The sequence below is a fragment of the Corvus cornix genome, chromosome 2, assembly GCF_000738735.6.
Source record: "Corvus cornix cornix isolate S_Up_H32 chromosome 2, ASM73873v5, whole genome shotgun sequence".
NCBI classification, from domain to species: Eukaryota; Metazoa; Chordata; class Aves; order Passeriformes; family Corvidae; genus Corvus; species Corvus cornix.
The window spans coordinates 145624728-145637731 of record NC_046333.1 but is presented as its reverse complement, the minus strand read 5'-3'; the positions used below and the strand labels follow the sequence as shown (position 1 = coordinate 145637731).

Genomic DNA, 13004 nt, shown 5'->3' with positions numbered 1-13004 from the left:
GCTCCAACACAGACTTATTCTCAAGCTTGTCCTGCTATGTCCATGTATCCTCTTCTGCCATTGTATCAGTGTGGTTTCCTTTTCTCCTTGTCTGCATACCTATTACACTATGGTGAGACTTTATAGAGCTGGGTTACTAGAAATTTTAATTACCTAATTCAAATCTTCAAGTTTAGTTATTCTCCTTATAGTAAAAAGGCAAGGGAAAATGGAGTGAGGAGGGGAGAGGTTACAGAAGCAGTGGAGTTACTTTTATTTTGCATGGGTATGATCTTTGGGAAAAGAGACAAAGAAAGTCAATGACTGGCACAAATGGGGACCCAAAAAACTTGACTTGTGAAGTAAAGTAGTATTTCACTCCTCAGTGAAATAAACCAATTTGCTGCATTTTCCAACCACGTAGGTTACTTGATTGACTTCAGGTCCCATGTTTAAGCAAGAAAAAGGAATAAATTTAAACAATATAATATTAAAATTAGGCTAAAAGAAATTATGGGTTTTAATGGTATGGTCAAAGAAATTGAACTACTTATTCTGTGTATGCACTTATCAATATTTGACTAAAGATCACATTTGCAAGAACAAAGTTTATGGGGTACACCAGACAAATTTTCATTTAAACATTTAGATTATGGAACACTTTTTCATATGTTTTATTTTAAAAGACTTCCATGAAAACAGTAGGTCAGTTCTTTTGCTTTTTTAGAAACCGATTATTAGCTGCAGTTGTCCCACTAATAACTAAAATGAGGGGTATCTTGCATTTCTGTAGTTATTTTATCGTGACTTACTCCAGGAAACAGGCTGCATTATTGTACTCACTTTAGAGTCTATAAGCCTCAGTATAATATGAGTTTGACACCTGTGAGATGATGCATACAAAACAATACTCTACTAAACACCTCCAAACCAGTCTGAGTGGGAACCAATTCATATACACATGGCATCAGGATCCTACAGGTTCAACAGAATTGCTCTAAAAACACCTTAAGGGATGACTGAGTCACAAAAGAAGAGACACTCCTGCCATTTGGACTCTACATAGACAAATAGAGGCACTGGAAATTATTTATTTCCCTGGCTTTTTTCAGTTTCCCAGCAAGGAACCATGGGAAGCAACGACAGACCTATGGGACAGGGGCAAAACTTTGCTCTTTCTGGGCTTTTATCTAAGACTGACTGTCTCAGATTTATGACAACCGAATTTCCTAGCCTTACCTGTTTACACATTTATTTTTGTTAGCTGTGGCATTGTACTGAGATTTAATGCTGGATTCTCTCTTTTTTTTCCCCAGAGTGATACCAATGGTCATTCAGTTTTCTATCCTGATTATGCTGCACTCCGCTCTTGTGCTGATCACTACGGCAGAGGATTACAAATGTTTACCCTTAATGCTCCGGAAAACTTGCTGCTGGATTAATGAGACCTACCTGGCAAGGAATGTCATTATATTTGCATCCATTCTCATTAATTTTCTTGGAGCCATCATCAATATTGTAAGCTTATAGGGAACCAAGGAACATTACACAGGAAAAGATGATTTATGAGTTATTAAGCTTGCTACAGGACTTGCTAACTGTGTCTATAAGCCAGCTGTGATTTAGATAACATAAAAAAGGCAAAGCATCACAGCTTCAGGAAATTCAATCCATTGCTTAATCTATGTATTTCTAAATATCTAATTATTTCTCCCTTATGAGTATCATCTATTTTTAAGACCTTTTTTTTACTTTCTGCTCGACATATCCACCCTTTGAGGACCATTTGTAATTTTCTGACTTGCTGAAATACTTTCTTAAAGACTGTCAATCCTAAAAATGCTTATGGATATTAAATTCTTCCTCTCAAATTCTCAGATCATCTTACAGTTATATTATTATTTAGATTACGAAGAAAAATTTAAAAATTACTAAAATAATAATTTTTAAAACTCCAGGAGAACCCTGATTATCCTGATGTATTCAGCAACATGAGAGAGCTTTGCATAATTTAGGCAGATTATAATGTCAGACAACCTGACAGGGGCTGAAGCCTGAGCCAAGAATGTGGTAAATGTCTCACTGATAGATCAAAAGTATCACTGATAGGAGAGTAAGTAAGTCAGAGAAAGGAAAATGCAGCCACTCATTTCTATCATTACAGAAAAATATACAGTAAATGTCTGGAGTTCCATTGGGCTGAAAACTTCCTGAAGAAAAGGACAGTGGTGCATTACAATATAAAACACTAAGCAGTGTTTTAGAATTTAGAGGTTTTAAAATCATGTCTAACAAATACCTTTCAGGAAAGATTTTGGTAGAATTAGTCTTGATCTTGAAACAAGCTATCCATGCCCAATTTGTTATCTCCTCTGACTTCTTCTGCATTGTTTTGTTAAGATTGTGTCTTCTGCAATCTTCTGGGTTGGCTAATCCAAAAACAATCAAAAGAAAATTATTACTTTTTACTGTCACACCAGTGGTTTTCAATAAAGCAGTAAACCGTTATATGTATTGTCATATATTTAGATGGACAATGACTTGAGTCACTGAGCCCTGGCCTCTATAGGAAATCACAACATTCATATAATCTCGTTATTTTGTATGTCAAAGTTCTCCCATAAAAATAGTTTGTTCCGGAGGGACCTGCATGCATTTAAGAACAGCTAATGTATCTCAGCCTTGCAGCTTTATGTGTCCACTGAGTTCAAATGCAGCCAGTTTGAGGGGTCTAAGACTCAGATGCTTTCTAAGAAAAGCCATAAAGCTTTGGTTTCACCAGCAGGACAAGTGAGTCTTATGAGTCTTAAGTGCATTCTTATTTTTATAAATTTAAGTTTCTGATCCTGAAAGTCTTTTAAAAAAACACTGTACTTTTTCTTGTGAGATTCTGCCCTGCAGAGAGGTGCTGTACACCTCATAAACTTTCAGAAGGTACCATTAATTGTCTGGTGTCACAGAAGATTGCACAGCCAGCCAGGTAATACAACTTCACTGCAGAGATGGCTGAATTGCTGAAAGAACAAGCAAAAGAGTCCCAAGTTCAAAATTAATTAGAATTTAATGATAATAAATTGGGCTTCATTAAACAAATTCTCTAACTCTGTTGGAAAAAAAGACCTGTAACTAGCTTGTACACATCAGGTTGATGAAATGACCTATTATAAAAAATCAGAGTAAATTAATATATATAACAGGAGACTCAATCTACTTGAAGTGTCAAAATATGAAACAATTAATGATTCTTTTCCTGCATTCTAAGACCATAATATATTGCAACTTGACACTGCTTTTTTCTTTATATCTAATACTCTTGGTTGGAAATACCATTAAAATGAATGCAGGTCATAACAGCAAAAGGCAATATTACATTATCAGAACTACTGTTTCACGAATGAATTTTCATTCCCTTCCATTCTAAGCACCACAGTTGCTGTTCTGGGACCACATTATGTTTTGGTACAACCAGTTCTGTGTGATGTCATGGAAATTAAGGATAGATGTCCCATACCCAGAAGGATAACACTATCCATAGCAGATGAAAACAGCTTGCAGAAAGGGCACATATGCAATCTGATTTTATGCTCCCAATTAAATAATTTTCTCTATATTTTTTAGCAAAATCTAAGCATTTCGAGAGGTAATTCTTAAGAGTCCAACATCAGTCCTCTGGAAATCCCGGAGGAGCTCATCTTTCCGCTCTGACAAGAGAGCATAGGGAGGCTGTTAAGATGCTGAATGTCTGCAGCACAAATAGCTCCCCTTTTTTGATTCAATCTCCACAGTATGTCTTCTTACTGTCCATTTATTCAGTCCTTGGTGCCAGCTGGGGAGCTGGCAAGGAGAGCAGCAGGTCAGCCAGTCCCACCCCTGAACCCAGCCAAGCAGACAAGCAATTAGTCACCAGTGCACAATATAGCCCTGATTTTGTTTTATTTCTTCACAGCTATGGTGTGATTTTGACAAACCAATAGCCCTGAAGAACCAGACCTTCAATTCCTCTGCTTCTTTTACGGACATCTGTTCCTGTCCTGAGGTATTTCTGAGGGTACTTTTGAATCTGAAGTGTGGATCCACAAAGGTTATATGGAAACCACTACCGTGGAGTCAGAGGCTCAACACTGTGAAGAAGGGAACATTTCCATCTAACCACAGGCTGATAGAAAAAGCAGAGGCTGGTTACAGAAGGAATTAACCTTACGATCTGATGGGGCATTGCAATCTAGATTGAACTTTTGAACTTTGTATAGAGTCTTTATGCTGAAAACACATCCAGCAATGATTCAATGAACCTAGTGCAATAAAACATATTACCTAATTTGTATGAATCTAATGGAGAGCAAAATTTCTCACATGGCAAAACCAGCAGTTAGATTGCTGTGGTTATTTTACGTTTGCTTTTGGAGAAAAAAAAAGATAGAAATCCTCTCTAAGATGAGCAAGCAGGCAACAAAATCAGTGTGTTGGTCATGTGTAGATAAGAGAAGTATGTTGCTTAGAAAGTCATATGGCAGTGTCATGATACTGCCAGCAGTATGCTCTAAACAGCAGGGATGCAGACTTTCCTACAGAGAAGCTATACTAAAGAAAAACTGTACTCAGAAAAATGAATACGATCATTCCTAAAGCTGTGTGATCAGAGTTAATTTAAACTAAATTTGGACTGTGGGTGTTGATGTTGCTATTTTAAATCTGAAGAGCTCATGACCGTGATTGTCTCTCTCTATCCAGTATCAGCAGCATGGATTGCATTTGGCAGATGACTAATCATTGAGAAAAATGAGACAATGAAGAGATTAGAAAATGAGATACGAATAAAACTTCCAGGCATCACATTTAAAGAGAGTAATGTAACCAAGCTAGACCAGCAATATTAAAAATTAAAAAAAAAAAAAAAAAAGAAAAAAAAATGCCCAAACCTGTGGCTTTATCCTCTCTTCAATAGCATGGGAAAAATTAAAGCAGAAAAATTATTCTTCCATCCTGATTAATGTGAGTCTTGTGGAAATTCAGAATCCAAAGGAATATAAATTGTTTTCTCCCAGTTAACTTTTTATTAGCAAACTACGGCATGCAGCATCTCTTCCTTTCCTCCTTTAATTACAGAGGATGCCATTTCCCTCATAATGCAAGGAAAATGCCATAAAGACACAGAAAAGGATTTCTGTTGATGTGGAGGTGCCATGAAAAATAGAGAATTTGTAATTTCACATTCTATTTTAGCAAAATGCTTATTTTCAAAGTGCCCTGGACCCTAAGAGGACTTAGCTGAGCACTGAAATCCAAAGCAATCTTTCTATACTTCTGGTCACTTGATTATTTACATAGATGCTTATCTCTGATCCCCAAAATTAACCAGTGCTGTTTTCTGTTCAGTATTTTGTCTTCACTGGTGTGCTGGCAATGGTGACTTGTGCAGTTTTTCTTCGTCTCAACTCTGTCCTGAAGCTGGCAGTACTTCTCATCATGATTGCAATCTACTCTCTGCTGACTGAGACCATTTATGCTTCCCTTTTTCTGCAATATGACAACTTTAACCACAATGGAGAGTAAGTGTTCACAGCCCCCTTCAGAAACTGCTTTTTCTTAAGGTGATGGTTCAAGTCTTGCCAGAGGATAAGTGTATTGGATAGCACCACAGTTAAATATGGAGTGATATTTGCTACAGGCAATGACTAATTAAAAGTTATTTATAATGTGTTTCTTTCTCAAGCCTTTTTATTAAAGTGTTCATTTTGTGAGGACGTTTAAATATTGGGCAGGGTTTGTTTTTTATGTCTCCTATAGTCTATCAATGTTGACTAAAAATATGCATTGCAATGCACATACCTTGAATGTTTCTATTCTTGAAAGCTTCAGAGATATCCATCGAAAAATTCCCCCCAATTTAAGAAAACAGGAGTAAACAATTGACTTTTTAGAATAAAATCCAAATAAATAATGTGAAGTTGTGAAATATATAAGAAACACGGGAGTGATCCTGTTTTTTAGGAGAGTGTTTGAAGGACGCACTCCTCCTCCTGCATCTCCCAGGCTTCCTTCCCAGCAAGAGGAACTGAAGAGAAGGACAGAAGAGCCACACTAATTTGCAGAGTCAGAGATGCTATGAGTGTTGCAAAAACTGAATCTAGAGGAGCAGTAAATTAGCTCATTCAGGAAAACACCTCTTCAGTCTTTAAATCTTGACCAATGTGGCATTGCAGTTGCTTGTGCTTGTAAGTGCATGCCAGATGAAGATGTTCAGAGTCAGAGAAAAGCATGGATTTGAAGTACAATTAATTCTCACAACAGCCACTCCTTACACATAGCGAGGCTCTGCATGCATATCTTTCCTTACTCACTCCCTACAGTAGCAAGGTACCAGAGATTTGGGGTGTAATTCCTTTTTCTAATACTAGTTACCATCCTACAGACATATCATATATTCAGAACAGACCCCAAGAAATCTGACAAATGGCAGTAAGCAATACTTTGGCTAAGTAACTAGAAGTAGAAATCATGATAATTGTCACTAACCAGGCAGAGCAAAGATTCTCTTTTGTGTGACAATTTTGAAGAATCCAGAGTAGCCTCTATTCCCCATGTCAGTGAAACTCTTTTGTGACTGTTATCACAGAAAAGCAAGAAAGAGACAGGAATAATCTCTGGAGTAGCCAATAGCCCAGGACATAGGGAAATCAGCTGAGATGCTCCTCTCTCACGACAAGGGTATGAACTTGAGCTCTGATATTAAGGAGAATAAAGTTCAAGACTGTGTACCCTGAATTTTTTTTTGGTTTCTCGCTATATAAACCAGCTGAATAAAAGGGTTTGCAACTCCCTACAAAACTCATCCAGCTATGGTGGCTATACCTACAACACCACAATATGCAATAACAGATGAGTTCATAACTAAGACCTTTAAGGCTCTTGCCTTTAGCCAGTGTACAAGGGGTCCTTTTGGAATGCATTCTTTTGAAGGTTGTATTTCAGGCAACTTCAAAATAGGAAACATTTTAATTCCAGCATATTTGCAGATGACAAGGATGCTTCCTGCTTCCTCTTGCTCTGTATTGATGACTCAGCCCATAGCAGCATATTTCCAGCACAGTAAATTCATCAGGACCACAAAGTCAGTTCAGTTATCTCTCTCACAAAAAAGTTTCCTTTTGGTTTAGTCTCCAGCAAGTTCTGCCCTTTCTTTCTCCAATTTCTCTGTCATGGGAGTCCTTCTCTGACAAATATCATCCAATACTTCTTTAAAAAATACTACAGAAAACAGATCGAGTGTCTGGACTTTGCTTTGTTCTTAGATCTCAAGGTAGACTAAAGATTGTCCCAAAATCTCTTCCAACTTCTGGTCTTCATTTACTCATTTATTATATTTTTTTCAAATTTTCAAGGTTTTATCATCACATAACAACTTCCTTTTCTCATCTCCCTTAAACAAAATAATTGACAAGTATACCTGTTCAATTCATCTCCAAATTTAATTTTTTCTCTCTTTTGTTTTACTATAAGTTTGGCTCTATCAGTTCCCCAATTTCTTTTGTCTTCTCCCTGGGAAATATGTTTTTTAAAAAAACCCTGGCATACAAAGATACTTTCATCAGTTTTTATTCATCTTTTCACATAACTGTAATTTCTTCATATTTGAAACCCCCTGTTACTGCTTTGAACCCCTTTCACCTTATTTTGTCACATTTTCTTCATGCTCCATACAGAGCACCTCAGTGATTTCATACAGCCAGTACCTGCTTGGCTCATCTTTGCTTCCTGTGTTCTGCAAGGGTTTCCTTTACCTCCCTTGTCACAGGCCTCTCTGATCTCCACTTTGTAGCTCAGTAAAGCCAGTCCTAGCTACTGTTTGCCATTTTTTTGATCCTCTTTTAATCCACACTTCGTTCCTGTCATCTCCAAACCCTTCTCACAATATGGGAATGTTTAATTTCAGCTCCTGCCTTGGAGTTCATCCTTTATCTCTTGCCTTATTCACTGGGCTTTTACTTTCACAGCCTGGAAGTTTCCCTTTGTCAGCTCTCCCTCAACCTTTCCCCCTCAAGATGCCACCTCCTGCACTCCACAGGGGCTGTTTACCAAGCTCCCAGGAAGAGACTGACTGACACACAGCTTGCATATCACGCTTGAAAGTGAAAGCTCATCACCTCCTGTGTACCTCCTGTAGGCTATAATTTAGTTACTTAAGAGGTGTCACCAAACAGGGAGCTCTCCAATTACACTCCTGTTCTCTTAACTAATTACTGCTAAATTACGTTTTCAAATACAGGGGATATTTTAAAGCACAACAAAAACTACCACTTATGAAATGAAATTTCTGAACAATTACAACATTGACAAATCAATAACTGTATTTTACTTTGGATTTTTTTTTTCCAGCACAGACTTCCTGGGCACAAAAGAGGCATCTTTACTACTCATGGCAATGTTCCTTTTAGCTGTGTTTTATCATGGTCAACAGGTAAACATTTTCTTCAACCTTTCCCTTTGTCCTTGCAATTAGAAGATGTGACAACAATTACTTTTAAAATACCAACTCCCTTTTTACCCTCTTGAGCATATGACCTTTCACAATTTAATAAACCATATGCAGAACCTGATTAAAGAAAGCCCACATCTGACACTGCCTAGCACTCTTAAAGAACATGTGCGACATTCTATTCAGCAATACTCAAATTATATTGCATTTTTGAATTGAAGGAACAAACCAGATGCCATTATTTTAGACACATGTGCAGTTCTGAAGGGACCTGACAGCTCCAGTGTACTTGAGTAGTCAAACCCAAAATAAAGAAAGGGAATAAATACCAGTAAAAAATGAAACTACAGAGAAATAGCTTATTATGTTTATAGAGAAAAAACAACAGGCTCAAAGAAATGAGGAAAATTTGGGTTAACCACCAGTACTAACTCATCTGTGTCATGGACCACTTACAAGAATCCTTTCACATGGACCTAGATCTTAACCAGGATTTAGTGGCCTCAGACCTTTAGGACTGATATCCTCAATGAGGAATTGAGCAACTGGGTGTCTCAGGAATACATACACAATGCACAGGGAGAGAGAACTGTGAAAATTTTAGATTTAAAACAACAAATGCATTGAATAAAAACCATCAAAAGCAGGGTGTTTTCTCCACAGCATTTCTGGTTCTCAAGCTCTGGGTGGCAAACATGCTGATTTCTGATCACAGAAAGCAAGGGGGCTGCTCTATTAAAGCAAGTACCAAGCACAGTTGCCTTTAGACTTTGTTGACTTGCCTAAAGGTTTTACCCTCAAGACCATTAGGCTGAGGAATACCAGCATTTCTCAATCCTCCCACAGTGAGGCAGTAAGAGAGGAAGGAATGATGCTGTGATGAGTAGGACAGTGTTATACGCTCTAACTTTCTAAGCTTTCCCAGAAGTTACAGCCTCCATTCCTTCCACAGGAGAGCAAAAAGAAGCCAACACCTAAATATTCTATTAATTTTCCTGCTGTTTATCTTCTTTTTGAGGGAATGAAGTATGAGTGAGTAGAGCAAGCAAGGGATGAAATGCATTTTGCACAATGTGCAGGTTCAAATTTGATGGAAAGCAATGCACTGCGACATATCTTTATCAAAATATACTTTAGGAAAAATATGGAACAAATAAGAACTGAACAACCCAAATTTGTGATAAGCCTTACAGTATTCCCAATGATTATTAACATATGTCAAGATAAAAATCTTAGGCTTGGGAATCAGCCAAGGTACTAAGAAAAACAACACCGGAGGAGTTTAGGGAGAGCAAGAGCTAGGCAGAAGCCAGGCAATGCTCTTCAGGATCCCAATCCTGAGTGTAAATGTCTGTCTTCTACAAAAGCCTGATCTGGGCTGTTTAAGAGTATTTTCCAGCCCAGCAGCCTGTAAGCTGAGCACAAGTTGTTTTCCACTTTATTAACCTTTCTTGTTCCATAAAACAGGGTGGCTGCACTAAAACAGCCTTTGGAAATGGTCCCTGAGATGTGCTAACTCCTGCCTGTTCTCCCAAATGACCCATAATCTCTGTCAATTTAACAGCATCCAACAGTGGTGTTCAGGAACATTTCATTGTATTGCTTAATTTCTTATTATAAAGTTAACCTAAAGATCTCTATATGGTTGCCAACTTAATATATATATGAAAGTTTCATTCAGAGCACATTAAAAAAAAAAAACTCTTCAACAGTAAGAATTAAAGAGTACATTCAGTTCAATACAGCTGTCCTGCAGCACATCTTCCCATCTCACAACCTGCAAAAGTATTCTGAAGTGGAATAGTTTAAAACTTGCCTCATTCTAGGTGGATTGAGTGAAAGATATTCTTTTTGTAAGATTAAATGTATGGACCTTCAATTTCTGAATAATTAACTATTGTTCTTTATGCATTGTGATTTAAAGTTAATCCCAGATTTTGCACCCAGAATTTAAAATTAAATTTGAGAAAAAGGTGTGTGACACCATCTTATTAGATTTAATTTAATTGCATGTGGCAATTGTCTGCAGAGTGGTTGGGTTCTGCAGCATGTAGAGGACATAATGTTCGCTCTCTGTGTAATACATCTCTCTTTTCTTCACTAGCTATTGTAATTCTAGGCGTTTCCTAAAGCTACATATCAGGGCAGGAGAATATGGACATTTTGGGATTTATGTCCAGGAATATTTCTTTAGACAATCAAACAACAAACCTAAAACTCAACCCTATAATTTTTTTAGTTTTAGCAAATAAAAGAACTTAGCAAAGCATCTTCTTAATATTTTCTATTTTCAAACCTCATATGTAGCACTCCTTTATTTCTGAGGTGACAGTGTGATCTTGGTAGTCCACTGATGATGAAAGAAAAGTATTTCATGCTAAAATGTGATCATAAATAACCAGAATGATGTTATCTAAAATGTAAAGATTAGCTGCTGCTATTCTGAGCAAGGCTTAGAGATGTGACATTTCCCTGTAGAGCAGCATAAAAAATCAGCTTTGAAAAACTGTACCACCATTTTTTTGCAAAGCTCTTATTGTAGTAGTATTAAATGTCTTGAAGCATCAAAGAACTCAAAATCCAGCAGCAGCTCCTATTTGAAGTTAATCTTTAAAATACCTTTAGAAGTCCTTGCAAATTTATAGTTAATGTTTTCTTCTCAGTTAGTTGATAGCGATAAAAGTCAATTATCTGGTATGGGCTCTGTCTTCTAGCACAAAAGGAAGGTCAAAGGAAGCTGAAAAATGGTGAAAAAGTTGTATAAAATACTTTTTCCTGGCAGGTTTTTTGTTGCCATTAATTCAGGGAATTAATGGTCACAGACAGAAGATGAACATATTAGTAGAAAAGAGATTGTTTACAAAGATGTGAACAGAGGGCAAGTAAAGCACTGCCATGTTGCATACAGACTTTGGAAGTTTATACCAAACCATGGTCACTTTCAGCTTTTAGGAAGGAAAGCTCCCTAGAGTCAACATAAAAGGTCTCTTGCAAAGTGCTTTGCTTTTTTTTCTCCTGAGGAGTCTGCCATTCATGACTGCTGCTTACTAAAACTGTGACCAAGATGAGTCACTAAACAATGCCTGAACCCCCTCAGTCATTCCCACCCACTGCAGGCTGCCCCTTTATTTCAGTTTGGTATATGAATTATATTTCAAAAATTCCTTAATCCCAGCACCTTTTGGTAAACCATTTGATATCTCTCAAAATTGTAAAATTTATCTGTTTTCTGATATAATACATTTCTCTGCTGGGTGTTATTATCTCTGGTTGGAGCACCTCAGACCTCACAAATATATTTTCTCTTTCAGTTTACTGACTATATATATATTTCCATCATTTTCAATAATGCTGTAGCTTAATAAGTCACCCCTTGAGCAAGCTACAGTATCAGCTGCCTCAAAATCTGCTTAAAACACTGCTTCAGTGTAATGCACACAATCTCTGGCAGTGTTGGGCCTGTCCATGTGCTGACACACATGTGCCTCTCAGGCAAGCCGCACGATGCTTCAACATGTTCCCTGCTTCAGCTAGCAGACAGTTGCCATTCATGTTTAAATGAATATGAATTTATATATATAAACAATGCATATATATGTATGCATGTATAAGCTCAGCTGTGCACAGCTTTTGTTCTGCACACACACTGCACTGGAAATCACTTAACTTCAGTTTTTAGCTGAGGGTAGCAGGCACTGAGATTTTGCATGTGCTAAACTGCAATTGTAGACTCTGATGCCAAAATCAGGGACAGAGTATTCTAGGGGATGACAAATAGCATGTTTTCCACTATTTTTTAGAAGACTAAATTTGCAAATAACTGCATGTTCCAACAGTATATCATTTTGGTGCCACAGATTTGGAAGTCCTCTTTGGGAGTACATTGGGCTGTTATATAGAGTTTGCTCAAAGATGTTCATACTCGAGAAGGACGTCCCTGCCAAGAGTTTGGAGTTACTCTTGTGCTATTTTCTCATTTAATTTGAAAACACTTATGAAAAGGGGAACACATTTATTTCATATCAATACCTGCCAATACCTTATCTCTTGTCTGACTCCATTACCTGACTAATAACGAGGTGTTTAAAGGGAAAATAATTTGGTGACAGTTTATATCCAACGACCATAGCAGCAATATGAAAAATATTATTTTGCCCAAGATTAGTCTGAAAATGTCACTGTACATAAGGCAAAGAAATAATCTCTTTTCTGGCAAAAAAATCAAATTGTTTCAGAGATCTTCAGCAGCACTGAAGGTGGTTACGTGGCAGGAGCAGTCTGCCAGGATAGCAATACAATCTCTACTCATCTTGTCAGGTTTTATTTTTGCCTCTTTTTCCTTTCTGAAACTACAGCTTGAATACACAGCAAGGCTGGATTTTCTGTGGCGTGTTCAAGCAAAAGAAGAAATCAATGAAATGAAGGAGCTAAGGGAGCACAATGAGAACATGCTAAGGAATATTTTACCCAGTCATGTTGCCCGTCACTTCCTGGAAAAGGATCGGGATAATGAAGTACGTGTCAGTTTTCTGATATTTTTGTCTAATTA

The 13004-nt window shown here is 37.3% G+C and overlaps 1 protein-coding gene across 1 annotated transcript in view; it reads left to right on the top strand.

The window, feature by feature from the left end:
- Nucleotides 1-13004, top strand: part of ADCY8 (adenylate cyclase 8) — a 120244-nt gene that overhangs the window by 94501 nt on the left and 12739 nt on the right. Inside the window, exons 9-13 of the mRNA XM_010404772.4 lie at nucleotides 1296-1497; nucleotides 3926-4015; nucleotides 5356-5528; nucleotides 8356-8437; nucleotides 12811-12969. Coding sequence (XP_010403074.1) covers nucleotides 1296-1497; nucleotides 3926-4015; nucleotides 5356-5528; nucleotides 8356-8437; nucleotides 12811-12969 — 706 coding nt within the window. The remainder of the gene's footprint in view (nucleotides 1-1295; nucleotides 1498-3925; nucleotides 4016-5355; nucleotides 5529-8355; nucleotides 8438-12810; nucleotides 12970-13004) is intronic.